This window comes from Salvelinus fontinalis, chromosome 5 (assembly GCF_029448725.1).
Source record: "Salvelinus fontinalis isolate EN_2023a chromosome 5, ASM2944872v1, whole genome shotgun sequence".
NCBI lineage: Eukaryota > Metazoa > Chordata > Actinopteri > Salmoniformes > Salmonidae > Salvelinus > Salvelinus fontinalis.
Window position 1 is genome coordinate 57,789,858 of NC_074669.1, and position 19,102 is coordinate 57,808,959.

The window sequence follows — 19,102 nt, forward strand, 5'->3', positions numbered from 1 at the left end:
TTTTAGAAATGTTTGCAAATGTCTTGAAAATAAAATACATACTTTATTTACATAACTATTTAGACCGTTAAAGCCTGTTTTTGCTTTGTCATTATGGGGTATTGTGGGTAGATTGATGAGGGGGGAAAAATATTTAATACATTTTAGAATAAGGATGTTACGTAACAATGTGGAAAAGGTCAAGGGGTCTGAATACTTTCTGAATGTACTGTATGTCCTGGGATTTCCAATGATCTTAAGTGTTGAAGAACCATTTACCTTCTAACAACTATTGTGTAGCTTGTGAGCGACAGAGAGCAAAACATTACATGTGCGTTTTCATGAAAGTCATAGATAGCGTTTCATAGTTTTTAGCTCAAACCATTCAGACTCAAAATACATTTCTGTAAAAAGACCAGGCCCCTTCATGATCCCCCCTCGTCTCACAAACATTGCTCTAACTCAGCCTTTGTTAATCACACAGATACCAATGGATGCAGAAGAAATAGACAAATCCAATGGTACAACCCAGAAGTCTGTACACAATGGTTAAACGGGTTTAAAAGTACAAAATCACGGTGTCGTGATGTTGGGTTAAAGCAAGCAGAGGCACACCAAGTCCTTAAACATAATGACTCACTAGAGTGGAAGAAACCATGAACTCAGATATGATCGCTAGTTTAGGATTAATAATCTTTGACACCAGAGATAATACTTAAGTAGGGCAATTCCTTACTTGTGGTGAGGGTTGTTGACGTCAGTTGACTTTGCTTTCCATTTTCCAGCACAGTGCAGACAGTGACAGAGTACTGAGTACCACATTGCAGGTCAGAGAGAGTGATGCTGGGTGAAGATGTGGAGGTGATGTGTGGTTCTGTCCCTGGACACTGGTAGGAGATCTGGTAATTATGTTGGGTTTGGTCCAATCCTGGTGGCTGGTTCCAGCTAACAGCAGCTGATGTGGTGTCCACTGAGTCAACAGTCAGCTGGTCTGGAGCAGGAAGTACTAAGGGAAAATACATTATCGTTAGGGCTAATGTTTAACTCTAGAAATATTCTACAGGAGGAAAAGTAGCATAGTAGTTGATAAATAGAAACGGCCAGCGTTTAGATTTGATATGGGAAGAAATAAGCTAAAGCAGAAGTCACACAACAAAGTTACACAAATGTTATAAAGCAAATACAGTAACTTGGAAAGTATACTAACTACAAGTACTAAATGTCCATCCCATACATTGTGCATGTAATATGAAAAATTATGAAAGTATTTTTATGGATGCGATTTAAGGAGCGATAAGAGATCATTTGTTTCCATAAACTTTGCACAGTAAGTAGCCACACCCCGAGTCAGAGAGCGTGTCAGCCTGACGGAACTGCCCCTTTCGACCAGAGTGCATAAAGAATTGGCAAAAAATTAACATTAAGACCAGAGAGACGTAGAGCTGCAGCTCACGTTCAAAAAGGTTTGAACTCTGAATCTCAACGCGAGGTGGAGAAGAAAATTCCCTCTCGGATAATCATTGGTACGGCTGATAAAGTAAAGTATCTTCAAAAATGAATTTAAGTGGGACCATTCTCCTACTCTGGTCAAACCATCCTACTATGCTACTCTCATCCCCCCAATGGGAACCATCGACCCAGCTGGCTAGCCTATCTTCAAAGAAGCTTCTTCCAGAGCGAATGGAAGAAGAATAAACTCTTTCGTTTTGTTCAGGACTACCCGACAAGTCACCGGATACTAGACAACTAAAGAGGAGAACAAAAGTAGAAGACTTGTTGGAACTTTTTGGACAATCAGAGCCTTACAAACGAGCCGTAAGACGGCCCAACTCACTTCTCAGGGCGGACCGGTTCCGAGAGAGATACACGGCGGCACCTAACGTAAATACATCCATGATTTCTTACTTCAAACGGGCGGCGGTTCGTGTGCAAAGTATAGGAGAACTATAAGTGAAAGTAGTTTCTAAATGTACCAATATTGTGTCTGTGTCTCTCTTTCTCTCTCTCCCTCTTTTGTAATAAGCAGCCATGTTGTTGTCAGTCCGCTAGGGACCTGTTTCCATCATTAAGTTTCCATTCAATAACCTGTACAGTGTGTGTGTGTTTATCCTGTTTTACCATTTAGTTAGCTGGTAAATAAATAATTAAACCAATTTGTGTAGTACTGAATCATAAATAAGGCTCTGGTTTTTGCAGATGCAAGGAGGTTACGACGTTCATATTGATATGATACGTGGTTGAGATTTAATAAGATGACTGTGTATCAATGTGATAGGTATTGACCTTCTAGAGTTTAATTCAGGAGATGGTAACTCTTTAAACAACCACTCTCATGTTGCCCCAAATCCTAATGAGTTAATTATGAATTTAATCGGAGAACAATTAAACATAGTTAGTTAATTAGAGGAATAACAGTTTTCAGATTAATGTTAAAGTCAAGTCACGACTGTATTTATATTAATACTGTAAGTAGAGAAAGTGTTTTTTCATTGGGAAATGAATATCATACTCATCAGTCACAACTGCTCCCCACTCAACCGGCTAGATATGTAATGTAAAAAAAAAAAAAAAGCATTTAGCAACTTCACTGTGCCACTGCTAAATAGTTGTCACCACGGCAAAACAAATGCTGTAATCATAAATACTCTCCACAATAACATGTATTTTACGCTGTACTTTGGATAAACTTAACCCTATCAGTCCACTCGAAACCCGAGAAGTCAATCTGTTTTCTCCATGAACAGAAATGACACATCACGTCGTTGCGTTTTTGAGATTAACTTCTCTTGTCCTTCGGAAACTTCCGTAAGCACTCCGGCCATCTCAGGATTAAAAGCATCGATGTGCTGTGTACTCTGCTTCCGATTATACATTTTCCGCTTTAACCCTTTCACACGTACCATCACACGGTTGTGATCATTCTACAGTGGTCCCTGTAGCGTACGATCAAACCGGTGTGATTAGAATGCTTATTTAAGAATGGACAGTTTCGATTGACGCAACAATCAGCATTTGAGCTGGCCACACTTTTTTCAGAAACTATTTACACAAACACAGTCCTTACAAAGTTATGTCCAGAATGTGAGCAGTTTATTTTTGGATGCAATGTTCAGACATTCACAGAAGTATCTACAGCATAACACAATCATCCAAACCGGAAACATGTAGGCTACATTTGTCCTAGAGCTAACTGAGGAAGGATTGACGTAACACAAGCGGTCATATTTGTATAACTCTCGCTGACAAATATGGGTGAAAATTCATGGCCATGGTTGATTTTTCAGTATCTAGACTGTTCTCCCAGAAGTATTATGACAGAAAACATAGGGTTAATTAATAGACATGTGTAAGCAGAATAAAGGCTGAGCTCAGGTGAATGTACAGACTGGGTCAACATGGAGTTAATCACTAGACATGCATAAACAGAACGTAAGAAGAAAATGTATGCCTGTGCTGTTGTAGGCCTGAGGGAAGTCATTACCTGGTCCTGTGACTAGCATTGAGACATGCAATTGCATTATGTATGTTTGCCTGTGCCATTACAGGCTTTGGGAGAGCCATTGTGTAGTCCCATGAGTATCATTGGACAGACACCTGGATTTGTGTATAGATATGCCACCAATAGAATATGTAAACAAGTAAGAATTGAGACAGAAAGATAATGGTGGCAAGAGACCAAGGGGTGTTAATCATCTACATAGAGGGGAGTGACCATGTGTGTTATCTGAAAGTGGAAACCTATAAAGCCTGAGGTCTGTGGCAAGAGAATTTAGTTCTTCCATGGAATTGCTCGGCTTTGTTACTTTGTAATAAAGTCTAATTGAATTTACAAGTTCCGGTATCTGTGAAATATTTTGATTCAATATTTACACAACACAAACGACATTATGAATTAGCTAATCGAAATGACTATTTATAATTAATCACATCACGGGTGAGCTCACCATTGATCGAAATAATTGAGTAAAACACTCTCTAGAAATCGAAAGTAATCCAATGGTAGTTTCTGCATGCTGCCATGCTTTTTTTCCCCTCAAAGAAACCAAAGATAATAAGAGAAGACAAGATGAGTTTGGTCTGTTTATAGTATGCATGTTGAAGGGGTGTGTCGTCTACCATCGTTCACATCCCACCATTCATTTCCGGAAGCCCTCAAAAAAATGAGTGAACCCTTACTCACCTCATTTTGTTATAACATCTTTGGTCCAACAGACGATTACGTGAAACCCAGAATGCATTGTATGTCAACAAACATGGCTACACACAGCTGGAATTAGCTTAGATCATCATAATCAGTACAATCATCAAAAAAGTATTTTACACACATAATATGTGCCCATTACAATCTATGCAAGAATCGGAATGCATGAAAACAATTGGGAAGTGCTCTGGGAATTTTGTCCGGGTCAGAAATGTCCCAAAATTGTATTGTCCGCAAAAGTAAAAAGGACTGTTTTCATGTGAATGAATGAGGAGGCGGAACACATCTCAATTCAAACTGTTCTTCAAAGATAAAAACTTGTTAGAAAATCATTTGAAATTGAAGTTGAAACAGCTTATAAATAAAAACAGGCTGTGTGCTTTGGTTTGAGGGCAGCACGGATTAAATGTACTGTTGCGTAACAATCACATTCTGGAATGGAGAGGTCGTTCTAACATCACGTGCATAAAAAAAACTCACGCTGGGGCGACCGTAAAAGATATTTGGAACTCATGCATGAAAGGGTTAAGGGGGACTGAAACCCCTTACTATGAATCGAACAGCGTCGGTCCAGCAACTGAACCGATGATTCTTACTGGTTAAACACTGTGCCATATCGCAGAAACTCAGTTCGCAGGCACTGGAACGGTCGCCACACGCGGACGCTGTGGTGACTGACAGGCCTCGACAGCCACTGAGCGTTTTGAAGCACAAACACCAGGAGATTTGGTTGAAAGGTCACAGCCAATCTACAACCTATACGGCTGCTGACAACTCGTACACAGGGTCTGACCTTTTCGCTTGTGCCTCGGATACCCACACCAACCGTTGTCGGGGGGGTCCCGGTGACACAAAGGGGGGGAATACTAGCCCAGACCCATAAGCCTCGTCGAGGCCGGTGGGAGTGGGGGGTGGGGGGGGGTCGAGACGAAGTGCAACACTGTACAAGGCCACCAAAGCAGGAAACAAATCTTGTTGTAAACGTCCCCATGAGAACAGAGAGGAGAGGACAGGCCCCTCAACGGGGATAACTTAGAACACATCTGAGATATCACTTAGGTGTACCACACGGGTCATGAAAGAAGTCCAGTGGAGTTTCCACCTCCCCCAAAAATTGCAACAATAATCATTCCTTGGCATGTGTAGTTTCAACTACAATGCAACTACTAAAGTGCTCTCTATCCACCGGATGTGTACCAAACGCACTAAAAGTGGCAGTAATAAAGCCTCTCTTCAAAAAGCTAAACCTTGACCCAGAAAATATAAAAAACTATCGGCCTGTATCGAATCTTCCATTCCTCCCAATTTTTTTTGAAAAAGCTGTTGCGCAGCAACTCACTGCCTTCCTGAAGACAAACAATGTATACGAAATTCTTCGGTCTGGTTTTAGACCCAATCATAGCACTGAGACTGCACTTGTGAAGGTGGTAAATTACCTTTTAATGGCGTCAGACCAAGGCTCTGCATCTGTCCTCATGCTCCCAGACCTTAGTGCTGCCTTTGATACCATCATAATCATTCTTTTGGAGAGATTGGAAACCCAAATTGGTCTACACGGACAAGTTCTGGCCTGGTTTAGATCTTATCTGTCGGAAAGATATCAGTTTGTCTCTGTGAATGGTTTGTCCTCTAACAAATCAACTGTACATTTCGGTGTTCCTCAAGGTTCCGTTTTAGGACCACTATTGTTTTCACTATATATTTTACCTCTTGGGTATGTCATTCATAAGACATAATGTTAACTTTCACTGCTATGCGGATGACTCACAGCTGTACATTTCAATGAAACATGGTGAAGCCCCAAAATTGCCCACGCTAGAAGCCTGTGTTTCAGAATAAGGAAGTGGATGGCTGAAAACGTTCTACTTTTAAACTCGGACAAAACGGAGATGCTTGTTCTAGGTCCCAAGAAACAAAGAGATCTTTGGCTGGAAAACGGCTGTGTTATTCTGTGAATAGACACTCACCTAACATAATCGTCGTAAATCCTTTTTGAAATCGGACACTGTGGCTGGATTTACAACAAGTGTATCTTTAAAATGGTGTAAAATACATGTATGTTTGAGGAATTTTAATTATGCGATTTCTGTTGTTTTGAATTTGGCGCCCTGCAGTTTCACTGGCTGTTGAAGAGGTGGGACGTTACCGTCTCACTTACCCTAGAGAGGTTAACCATCACCAATTGTACATTGTACAATTTCTCGTAAATTACAATATTGGCCTTAACTCAAAAAGCGTTGAGGCCTTGACGTCATCTTGTTTCTGGGCTGAAAGCCCATTTGGCCAAACCTGTGCTCACTGAGTTTCGTCTTCAAAGTATTTTCCGTTTAGGAGAAATGGCCATGTCAGTTTGGTCCATTTGCAATAAGCAGCCAGTCCCCATCTAGAGGAATTTTCTAGAACAGAGGAAAATTGCCCAAAATGTTAAAATTGTATAAAACGGAAACCAAATCTCAGAGAGACTTAATTTGATGACTTCCCGGAAGGTCTGGCACAGGGGCACAACCTGAGGCCATCGACCTATTTTAAAAACATTTGCGGACGTCTAGTAAGGGACCGTACATTTGCAATATGGAGATCCTCATCAATCATACGGGAAATGTCATCGTCCCTTATGTAGGAAAGAAATGTAATGATGTATTACGTGAGTGTGTGTGCGTTGCTAACATCTGCCTAAGTTACTGGCCAGATCTACCAGCCTGGACGACCAGACGACGGGTCCGGAATGGCGAGGCCCAACCCAGACATCCCGGGCCCATCCTTGTGGCGACCTGCTCCATTTGCAGAAATCCTACCAGGGATTGGTTACCAGAGGGGGACAGCAACGACAATCCCCAACCAGGACATCCCCTGGCCATTCTTGTGCTGACCTGCAGCTTGCAGAAATCCTACCAGGGTAAACAACCAGAGGGGGACAGCAACGATGATCACAACCAGGACATCCCATGGTCATTTTTATGGTAGGTTGCAACATGCAAAATAATACCAAGATTGAACCACCAGAGGGGGACTGTCATGATTTCCCAGTCCTGGGCTGAGGATCCCAGATGCCGGCTAGGCAAAAATGTGAACACCCCCCCCCCCCCCCCTCCTGTTGGGAAGCGGGGGGAGGGGGGGGGGGTGTTTTATGACAGGTCGTAAATTCCTTGCAGAGACTCTCTCTCTCTGGTCATGCAGTAATGGGGAGACAGGGTTTCTCTGTAGAACAAAGACATTCTTCCCGCCTAAACTCCAACACCCAAAAATGGATAATTAAACAATATTTCTATTTTTGAGAATGTGGGAAATGGTCAGGGGAAACTCAAGGAACAATCACGTCAAATTCATTGTAATTTTGTGACGTCATGAGGGACGGTGAAACCACACAACTGTATCTCTGTTTGTCTACACTTCCCAGTTATGAGGTTTGCATCTAATTGTTGTATAAAACAAATTATTAAGTATGATAATCCTTTTGTGAAGATAACAATGTGATTTTATCATTCTAATTGAGAATTGTTTTCCATAGTAACTTAGTAACGCACCAAGTGAGCACAGACACTGGGTCGGAATGATGAAACACCCGCTTTCTACTCAATTATAAAAAAACCTAGTGACGAAATTCACACCATTCCAGGAGAACTTGAGGACGGGGTCACCACGTTGAAATTGTGAATTTCTACTAGACAAGCCAGAGTTCAGCGCGAGCTGAGTATGGCAAAATTGTTATACTAAAACTATCGATCACAACAGAAGAAGTGATAAATCATAGGCCGTCGTATTATCAGTCTTCAGCTGAAAACGTACGTAGCCTAGGACGAGAATACCAACAAATGCAGAAGCATCTATCTAACAGATAAACTCTAAGAACTACACAGTACCTCTAAAGTATCCATTCTAACCACCACTATGACCAGAAACTCTGCCAAGGACACGGTGATCTCTGGTGGTCAAACCAGAGTCGTACAACCAAAGAAACTACAAAGGATTCCGACGATCAAGGATAGCTCAATCGTAAACATATATACATTGCATTCCTTTTTCCGAATGAGCGGTTATTAGTGTGCTAAGTATTTGTATTCCCGTGAGCATGGCTCACCATGTCCGATAGAATCATTCCTTTGTCTCTCCTCCTCCTCCCTCATCTCTCTGAATTCGCCACCGTGTTATAACCAAACCGTCCTGTTTTGTTAGTCTTCTAGAGACTATTTACTGTATAATGTTAGTATGTTATGTGTATTCGGTAATTAGTTAGTAAATAAATAATTGAGCCAATTGGTGTATTGTTGATTCATAAGTAAACTTAGGGTTCGTGCAAACAACAAAAAATTACGACGTTAAAGATGAGACTGACCAAGGTAATAATCCATTAATAAGTGACTGTTATCTGTGATATGAAAATTTCGCAGTAGAGTTCAATTCGGGAGATGGTAACTCCAAATTTGCCAGTGGTGCCCCGACTTCCTAGTTAATTATTGTTTACATGATTAGTTCACGTAATAATTTAACATAGAGAATTGATTTGATAATATAACCGTCTTCACATTTAATGATAGTTACGACGCGACACCTCTTACCAGCAGCTTCAGGAGAGTAATGGCAGAATCTGTGAAAGCCAGCTGGAGATGGAGGAGAGGTTACGTTATTTTTCTTCTGGTTATCTAGATATGTGGCTCCCTATTGAGGCATTTGTCTTATTTCATCAAACGGTAAGCTCAATGCATAAGGTTGATTTTATTGAAATGCATAAAGTATGTCTACATATGGAAAAATACATATTTAAAAATTTCAACCAATCGATTGGTAGAAAAACAGATAACTTTCGGTCGACCAAGATTTTTTGGGGGTCGGGGAAAGGCCTGACATGAGAAAAACGTTAAATGTGCCTGTTCATGAAAGTCTCAGCTTTTCATAGATAGTGATTCATAGTTTATAGCTCAAACCATTCGGACTCAAAATACATTTCTGTAAAAAGACCCAGCCTCTGGACTCAGAAACACTGCTCCCCACTCAGACTCTGTTAATCAAACAGACTAATGGTTGATACCAACGGATGCAGAAGAAATAGACTAATCCAATGGTACAACCAGGAAGTCTGTACACAATGGTTAAAAGGGTTTAAAAGTACTAAATCAGGCCGGTGTGACGTTGGGACTCATTGGGTTAAATAAGCAGAGGCACACCAAGTCCTTGACATAATGACTCACAGGAGCGGAAGAAACAATTAACTCAGAAATTGTTATTTCTTTCTTTAAAGAAAATTCATTTCAGCACCAAACTGCATTGTGGGAACTGGGGAATTTACCATCATATATTTATCATCAGGGAAGATACTGTACCTTTACATCCCATGATGACACATCCATTAAGATTAGTTAGTTTATATAGTAATTTTGATAACTAGTTAACGTTTCATAAACTTTGACACCAGAGATAATACTTTAGTAGGGTAATTCCTTACTTGTGGTGAGGGTTGTTGACACCAGTTGACTTTGCTTTCCATTTTCCAGCACAGTGCAGACAGTAACAGAGTACTGAGTACCACCTTGGAGGTCAGAGAGAGTGATGCTGTGTGAAGATGTGGTAGTGATGTGTGGTTCTGTCCCTGGACACTGGTAGGAGATCTGGTAATGATGTTGGGTTTGGTCCAATCCTGGTGGCTGGCTCCAGCTAACGGCAGCTGTTGTGGTGTCCACTAAGTCCACATTCAGCACTACTGGAGCAGGGATAACTAGGGGAGGGGTTAAATATAGTTACTAGTAGCTGATAATTTGTGAAACCATATGTAGCCCTGCTGACTTCCATTCTACTGTTAATATTCCACTAAAGGATAATATCCCACTACTACTTAGTCTACTCACTACTACTATTACACTAGCCTACATTTAATAACACTTGGCTCCAACAATATAAATTCTAAACACTACTTCTATTACACAAGCCTACATTTTACAACACTAGGCTCTATCAATTACAATTCTAAACTTCTTAGACTACCATACAAATACTTTTAGACAGCTGAAACAAGCACACAATTTCTCTTCAGGAAAAAGGTTCAGTCTAGTTCAGATTTGTCCAATTCCACCCCCCAGAAGTGAAGTGAGTCGGTATGAGGCTTACTTGTACAGATGGTTGTAGAGAGAGGTTTGCTCTGTTTCCCATTGTTCAACACAGTTGAGACACTGATGGTGTACTGAGTACCAGGTAGCAGGCCAGAGAGAGTTCTGTAGGAGTCCTCAGTATTGGCTGCACGGGTCTCTGATCCCGGGCTGCAGTAGGATATGAGGAAGCTCTGTGGGACTTTCTCCAATTCTTCAGCCTTGGACCAACTGAAAGTGAAGGAGGTCGCTCCTGACTGGTTTATTTGTAAGTCCCTGGGTGCTGGGACCACTAGGAAGAAATATGATTTGTTGGATGAAACAATATATAGGATAGGCCTATAGCTAATGTCTTGTTTGAACATCACATTAAAAATTACATCCTTAGAAGCACATAACCAAAGACAAACTCAAGTTACTGTACCAGTATATACAGATGCTGAGACCCATCTGCTTTGTCTGCCATCTTCTCCCTCTGTAGCCACACTGAACTGGTACTTTTTACCAGGCTGGAGTCCATCTAGTTCAACATTACACCCATCTTCCACCATCAGGCTCTTCTCTTCCCCATCACATCCCCAGGTCACTCTGAACACTCTGAACAGTCCCTCAGGAGAACCCCAGCTCAGAGACACAGAGTCTGACATCACTGACGAGAACTGGATCTCACCAGGAGGGGGCAGTACTTCTAAAGAAATAATGGAAGATAAAAAAGAATTACTTTAATTGCAATGACATACAGTCGTGGCCAAAAGTTTTGAGAATGACACAAGTATTAATTTCCACAAAGTTTGCTGCTTCAGTGTCTTTAGATATTTTTGTCATGTGTTACTATGGAATACTGAAGTATAATTACAAGCATTTCATAACTGTCAAATGATTTTATTGACAATTACATGAAGTTGATGCAAAGAGTCAATATTTGCAGTGTTGACCCTTCTTTTTCAAGACCTCTGCAATCCGCCCTGGCATGCTGTCAATTAACTTCTGGGCTACATCCTGACTGATGGCAGCCCATTCTTGCATAATCAATGCTTGGAGTTTGTCAGAATTTGTGGGTTTTTGCTTGTCCACCCGCCTCTTGAGGATTGACCACAAGTTCTCAATGGGATTAAGGTCTGGGGAGTTTCCTGGCCATGGACCCAAAATATCGATGTTTTGTTCCCCGAGCCACTTAGTTATCACTTTTGCCTTATGGCAAGGTGCTCCATCATGCTGGAAAAGTGATTGTTCGTCACCAAACTGTCCCTGGATGGTTGGGAGAAGTTGTTCTCGTAGGATGTGTTGGTACCATTCTTTATTCATGGCTGGGTTCTTAGGCAAAATTGTGAGTGAGCCCACTCCCTTGGCTGAGAAGCAACCCCACACATGAATGGTTTCAGGATGCTTTACTGTTGGCATGACACAGGACTGATGGTAGTGCTCACCTTGTCTTCTCCGGACAAGCTTTTTTCCGGATGCCCCAAACAATCGGAAAAGGGATTCATCAGAGAAAATGACTTTACCCCAGTCCTCAGCAGTCCAATCCCTGTACCTTTTGCAGAATATCAGTCTGTCCCTGGTGTTTTTCCTGGAGAGAAGTGGCTTCTTTGCTGCCCTTCTTGACACCAGCCCATCCTTCAAAAGTCTTCGCTTCACTGTGCGTGCAGATGCACTCACACCTCCCTGCAGATGCACTCACACCTGCCTGCTGCCATTCCTGAGCAAGCTCTGTACTTGATGATCCGATAAATTGTTGATTTAGGTGCAATCTTACTAGCAGCCATATCCTTGCCTGTGAAGCCCTTTTTGTGCAAAGCAATGATGACGGTACGTGGTTCCTTGCAGGTAACCATGGTTGACAGAGGAAGAACAATGATTCCAATCACCACCCTCCTTTTGAAGCTTCCAGTCTGTTATTCAAACTCATTCAGCATGACAGAGTGATCCCCAGCCTGGTCCTCATCAACACTCACACCTGTGTTAACGAGAGAATCACTGACATGATTTCAGCTGGTCCTTTTGCGGCAGGGCTGAAATGCAGTGGAAATGTTTTTATGGGATTCAGTTCATTTGCATGGCAAAGAGGGACTTTGCAATTAATTGCAATTCATCTGATCACTTTTCATAATAGTCTGGAGTATATGCAAATTGCCATCAAATAAACTGAGGCAGCAGACTTTGTGAAAATTAATATTTTTGTCATTCTCAAAACTTTTGGCCACGACTGTACACTAAAAAGAAAACTACATATTAATCAAACAAGCATTATGGTATTAAATTATTAATCTAAACAAATTAATCTTCCTCTTTTAATGTTCTTAAAATTGCATGTATGTTGTTGAACACAATGTAAAGGTCTCAAAATACATTGTTTGGGTAATTCTTGATTGTACAAACACCTACCGTCAACTGAGGCCAGCTTTAGTCTTTGACATTGATCTCTATCAAAAGTCTTGAAAACAGAGTAAGAAGACATTATTTTGATGAAAAACACTGTTGTTGTTTTCCAGAACATACGATGAAAAAGCTTGTATTACTATGAACATCATCATTATCAAATGTAATATCTTCTTTAACCTGTTGGGGCTGGGGGCGCTGTTGTCACTATTTATGGTAATCGTGTAATTTTTGAAACGGCTTCCTACAAAATTCTTGATCGTACAATATGCATATTATTATTATTATTGGATAGAAAACAGTCTATAGTTTCTATAGGAGTTGAAATTTTGTCTCTAAGTGGAACAGAACCCATTCTACAGCAATTTCCCTGACATGGAGTCAGATTTCAGAAATTTTGGCCACTGTTCTGGAGTCAGTTTTAAAGCCAATGTTATTCCTATGAGTATACGGACACTGCTTACGTCTTCCCCTGGATGCCTTTACGTGATGACGATTTGAATGGGGTCGATTGCGCGTTCACAGGCACTATAAATAAAAAAAACCTGTAGCTAGTCACTCTTTTGGAGCTGCGTCATGCGCCTGGAGGACACCGACCCGCACCTGTTCCAAGCATTAGTGTTGGGAGTAATCTTTCTCCGGTCATGTTAAGACTCGTTATAGGAGTTAAAAACATCATAAGGTAGTTAATTTAAAGCGTTTTATAGCAATTTATATCCGTTTAGTGCGATTTTGGGACATTTATTTCTGAAACGCTGTGAATCGCTGGGCACGCTTCCAGTTCATGCTGAACGCAGTTGGCATTTCCACATGGCAAGAGGACAGCTTTCCACCAAAAGACGATTAGACCCAAGAAAGGATCCTTTGCCCAAGATACTGACGGAAGAACAGCTCAAAGTAGGACATTTTTATTATGATAAATCGTGTTTCTGTCGAAAAATGTTAGTGGCTTAGGACGCCATGTTTTTTGACGTAGCTTCGCTTGGCGCAAACTGTATTGAAAAGTAAGGATAATTTAAAAAATGTAATTCCGCGATTGTATTAAGATTTAAATTGTCTATCAATCGCTGTCCACCCTATATTTTTTAGTCACGTTTATGAGTATTTATGTATACGAGTAGATCACTGTCTAATATGGCGCACGGACATTTTCTCACCAGCTGGGCTACTTTCCCCATTGTCTAACCATGATTTTGGTGGCTAAATATGCACATTTTCGAACAAACTGTATATGCATGTTGTAATGTGATGTTACAGGGGTGTCATCTGAAGAATTCTGAGAAGGTTAGTGAAAAAAATAATATATTTTGGCGATGTTTACGTTATCGCTCACTTTGGCTAGAATTAATGCTGGGGTAATGTTTGCACATGTGCTATGCTAATATAACGATTTATTGTGTTTTCGCTGTAAGACACTTAGAAAATCTGAAATATTGTCTGTATTCACAGGATCTGTGTCTTTCGATTAGTGTATGCTGTGTATTTTTACGAAATGTTTGATGATTAGTAAGTAGGTAAACACGTTGCTCTATGTAGTTATTCTAGTCCATTTGTGACGGTGGGTGCAATTGTAACCTATGCCATCTACCTGAAATATGCACATTTTTCTAACAAAACCTATCCCATACCATAAATATGTTATCAGACTGTCATCTGATGAGTTTTTTTCTTGGTTAGGGGCTATAAATATCTTAGTTTAGCCGAATTAGTGATAGCTACTGTTGTTGGTGGACAAAGAAAAATGGTGGATTATGCTAATGTGTTTTTAGCTAATAGATTTACATCTTTACATATTGTGTCTTCCCTGTAAAACATTTTAAAAATCGGACATGTTGGCTGGATTCACAAGATCTGTGTCTTTCATTAGCTGTATTGGACTTTAATGTGTGAAAGTTAAATATTTAAAAAATATATTTTTTTTGAATTTTGCGGCTCTGCCTTTTCAGTGGGGGTGGGGGGGGAGTGCCGCTAGCGGCACTCTCATCCTAGACAGGTTAAAGAGCATCATCAGGTACTAAAAAATGAACAGAACCTACCTGTCTTCTTGCTTGTTTTATCTCCTCATAGACTACATCATGTCCTTCATGTTCTGTTACTACACACTGACTGCAGATCAGCTTCTGGTCTGTCCTGCAGAACACCTCCAGAGCTCTGTGGTGTTCCTGACAGAGTCTCTCCTCCAGGCCTTCAGTCACCTCCACCAGGGTGTGTCTCTGTAGTTTAGGTACTGTGTAGTGCTTCCTAACATGTGTCTCACAGTAGGACTGCGTGCAGGTCAGACAGAACTTCACAGCTTTCAGCTCATCACAGACATCACAGACCACCTCCTCTGGCCTGATGATGCTAAGAGGAAAACATGTATTTACTTTATAAGTCAAACATGTACACTATATATACACAAAGGTATTTGGACACCCCTTCAAATTTGTGGATTTGGCTACAGGTGTATAAAATCTAGCACACCGCCATGCAATCTCCATAGACAAACCTTGGCAGTAGAATGGCCTCATTGAAGAGCTAAGTGACTTTCAACGTGGCACTATCATAGGATGCCACCTTTCTATAAGTGCTGTTATTGTGAATTGGAAACGTCTAGGAGCAACAACAGCTCAGCTGCGAAGTGGTAGGTCACACAAGCTCACAGAACGGGACCGCCGAATGCTAAAGCGTGTAGCGCGTAAAAAACACCTGTCCTCGGTTGCAACACTCACTACTGAGTTCCAAACTGACTCTAGAAGCAACGTCAGCACAAGAACTGTTCATTGGGAGCTTTGTGAAATGGGTTCCCATGGTCGAGCAGCCGCACACAACCCTAAGATAATGCCAGGAGATTCCAGGAGAACGCTTTCGGCTCGAATGCTAAGTGCCCACTGTAAAGTTTGGTGGAGGAGAAATAATGGTCTGGGGCTGTTTTTCATGGTCCGGGCTAGGCCCCTTAGTTCCAGTAAAGGGACGTTTTAACGCTACAGCATACAATGGCATTCTAGACAATTCTTTGCTTCCACTTTGTGGCAACAGTTTGGGGAAGGCCCTTTCCTGTTTCAGCATGACAATGAACCAAAAATGTTGAATTGCTTGCGGTTAAAGTGAAAGTATATAAGGACTCCCACATCACTGTAGTCGGCTGCTACAGACCGCCCTCGGCTTTGGGAGACGCACGAAACTCTCTTCCTGATGTCCTGCGCAAGTTAAATGACTCTGAATTCGTTCTTTTAGGAGATTTGAACTGAGATCGGACTCTTTTAAAGAACTGTGTGACTCTGAATCTCGCTCAATTAATTCATGCACCTACAAGACCGAATCCCAGAACACCTAACAAATCAACTCTGTTGGACATTGTTCTAACGAATCCCCCTCACAAATACACATCGACTGGGATATTCTGTAATGATGTCAGTGATCACTGTGCAATTACTTGTGTTAGAAATACAAAAATGACCAAAGCCAAACCCTGTTATATTTTTAAAAGACATTTTAGACAGTTTGATGAGCAAGCGCTCTTATATGATCTGTACCATAATATTGACAGAGTAAGTCTGATTCCCGATGTTGACACTGCCTGGGTGTCAAGGTTCTCCGTGATGCAGGTAAGGCAGAGTCAGGCGCAGGACCGCAAAGATGAGAATTCATATACTTTACTCAAAATATACCATACACATGGTGATAAACAATCACACGAACAACAGACAGAATTACAACAAACAATCCCGCACAAAAACACGGGGGAAACAGAGGGTTAAATAAGGAACATGTAATCATGGGAGTGGGAACCAGGTGTGTGAAAAATGAAGACAGAACAAACGGAAAATGAAAAATGGATCGGTGGCGGCTAGAAGACCGGTGACGTCGACCACCGAACGCTGCCCGAACAAGGAGAGAGAACAACTTCGGCGGAAGTCGTGACACTGGGATTAGTTTTATATGAAATGTGTGTCCGTTTGTGATAAGCATGCCCCTGTGAAGAAATTTAAAATCAGTGGTAGGGATAATTGTCACGCCCTGGCCATAGTTTGCTTTGTGTGTTTTATGTTTTGTTTGGTCAGGGTGTGATCTGAGTGGGCATTCTATGTTGTATGTCTGGTTTGTATATTTCTATGTGTTTGGCCTGATATGGTTCTAAATCAGAGGCAGGTGTTTTGCGTTGTCTCTGATTGGGAACCATATTTAGGTAATCTGTTTTGTATTGTGGGTTGTGGGTGATTGTCTATGTGTAGTGTTTAATGTCAGCACTATTTGTTATTTTGCTTCACGGTCGTCGTTTATTGTTTTTGTATTAATTTAGCCACAGAGTATCAGTAGCTTAAAAAGAAATAGCTTCTAAAAAAATTGTTAATAAGACATGTAGCTAGCTAGCTAGCTAAACAATGAACCATAATAACAGCTTATGACGTTACTACCATGCATGAATCTACAGGAAGTTAACCAACCATGTTCAATGTTAGCTAACTAACATGAGGCTATAATTTGTTAAGCAAATAGCTCTGAGATACAAATATTAAGATCATACACGTAACGTTAGCAGAAAAAATACAAACAGGAAGTGGAACTTCTCAGGTTTTTGCCTGCCATGTGAATTATGTTATACTCACAGACAAAGTTCAAACAGTTTTAGAAACTTCAGAGTGTTTTCTATCCAATACTACTAATAATATGCATATATTAGCAACTATGACATAAGAGCAGGCTGTTGACTCTGGGCACCTCTGTGCACCTTTCATCCAAGCTACTCAATACTGCCCCTGCAGCCATAAGAAGTTTTAAGGTGAACACAAAGAGAGTATTAGTTTGATGGAAATTAAAGACTGCAGTGCATACTCAGGATTAATTAGGGGAAACCGAGTTCCACCATTAGACAACAGCATACAGTCAAATTTTAAATGCATTCCAAAACAGATTGACGACCCAAAACATTTTAAAAAATCTATTACCATACCTTGCTAATAATACCAGTAATTACTAATAAATATAATAATAAACATTCATCCTAATAACTGAATTGGAAACATGCTTAATTGGACACACCCACCTCTTCATATCAGGGTCCATGGTCTCATCAAGTTCCTTGTATGGTGATCCATTCTTCTGTCTTTCTTTAGGGATGGCTCCACCCTCAGTCCCCTGATGATAACTCATTATAACTCTCAGAGAGGACTCACAATCCTGAGGAGGACTGGTCTAGTCCAACATCAATCTGTAAATAGAACAAATAAAAAAGATATTGATACAACACTTTAGACATAAAAACACTGCTGACCTTCTAGAACCATTTTGTGACAAATGCTATTGGTAAAAAGTACAATACACATTGTTACCTCCCTCTTCATGGTGTATAATCTTATTGTTATAAGAATGGAGGTTGGGCATCTGATATCATTTGTTGAACTTTACCCGAAAGCTTTGTAGAGATTCCCAATTATTTATTTATTTTTTATTTAACTAGGCAAGTCAGTCAAGAACAAATTCTTATTTACGGTGACGGCCTACCAAAAGGCAAAATGCCTCCTGCGGGGACAGGGCTGGGATTAAAAATACAAAATAAAATAAAAATATAGGACCAAACACACATCACGACAAGAGAAACACCACAACACTACATAAGGAGAGATCCAAGACAACAACACAGCATGGTAGCAACACATGACAACACAGCATGGTAGCAACACATGACCACAACATGGTAGCAACACAGCATGGCAGCAGCACAACATGGTAGCAGAACAAAACATGGTACAAACATTATTGGAAATAGCACAAAGGGCAAGGGCAAGAAGGTAGAGACAACAATGCATCACACGAAGCAGCCACAACTGTCAGTAAGTGTCCATGATGGAGTCTTTGAATGAAGAGATGGAGATAAAACTGTCCAGTTTGAGTGTTTTTTTCAGCTCGTTCCAGTCGCTAGCTGCAGCGAACTGAAAAGAGGAGCGACGCATGAATCTGTGTGCTTTGGGTACCTTTAACATAATGTGACTGGCAAAATAGGTGTTGTATGTGGAGGATGAGGGCTGCAGTAGGTATCTCAGACAGGGGGGGGGGGGGGTGAGGCCTACGAGGGTTTTATAAATAAGCATCAACCAGTGGGTCTTGAGACAGGTATACAGAGATGACCAGTTTACAGAGTAGTAGAGTGCAGTGATGTGTCCTATAAGGCGCATTGGTGGCAAAACTGATGGTTTTGCTCAACTCCTCTCGTCCTCTTCTCTGTCCTCCCCTCTCCTTTTGAAAACGGTTAAAGGTAATTGAGGAGGGTAGTTGAGGAACCAAGGAAACAAATGTGTCTCTGTGGGTCAGTTGGTGGAGCATGGCGCTTGCAACGCCGGGGATGTGGGTTCGATTCCCATGGGGGACAGGTATGAAAGATATGTTCCATTCTAAATTACCCTCAAATATATGAGTCACATAAGTGAGAAGTAAGTGGGCAGGTGCCCTGTTGAGGGCGGAACGATTATCGAATACAATGTACTTG

The 19,102-nt window shown here is 41.0% G+C and overlaps 1 protein-coding gene across 1 annotated transcript; it reads right to left on the reverse strand.

The window, feature by feature from the left end:
• Positions 1-665: 665 nt before the first annotated feature.
• Positions 666-17,812, reverse strand: LOC129856143 (fibronectin-like). Its single transcript, XM_055924248.1, has 7 exons — positions 17,663-17,812; positions 14,673-14,979; positions 12,643-12,691; positions 10,682-10,945; positions 10,280-10,549; positions 9,621-9,890; positions 666-985 (listed from the first exon to the last, which is right to left on the reverse strand). Exons 1-7 carry the CDS (start codon positions 17,767-17,769, stop codon positions 666-668), a joined length of 1,587 nt encoding a protein of 528 aa, XP_055780223.1. The 5' UTR covers positions 17,770-17,812.
• Positions 17,813-19,102: the final 1,290 nt, after the last annotated feature.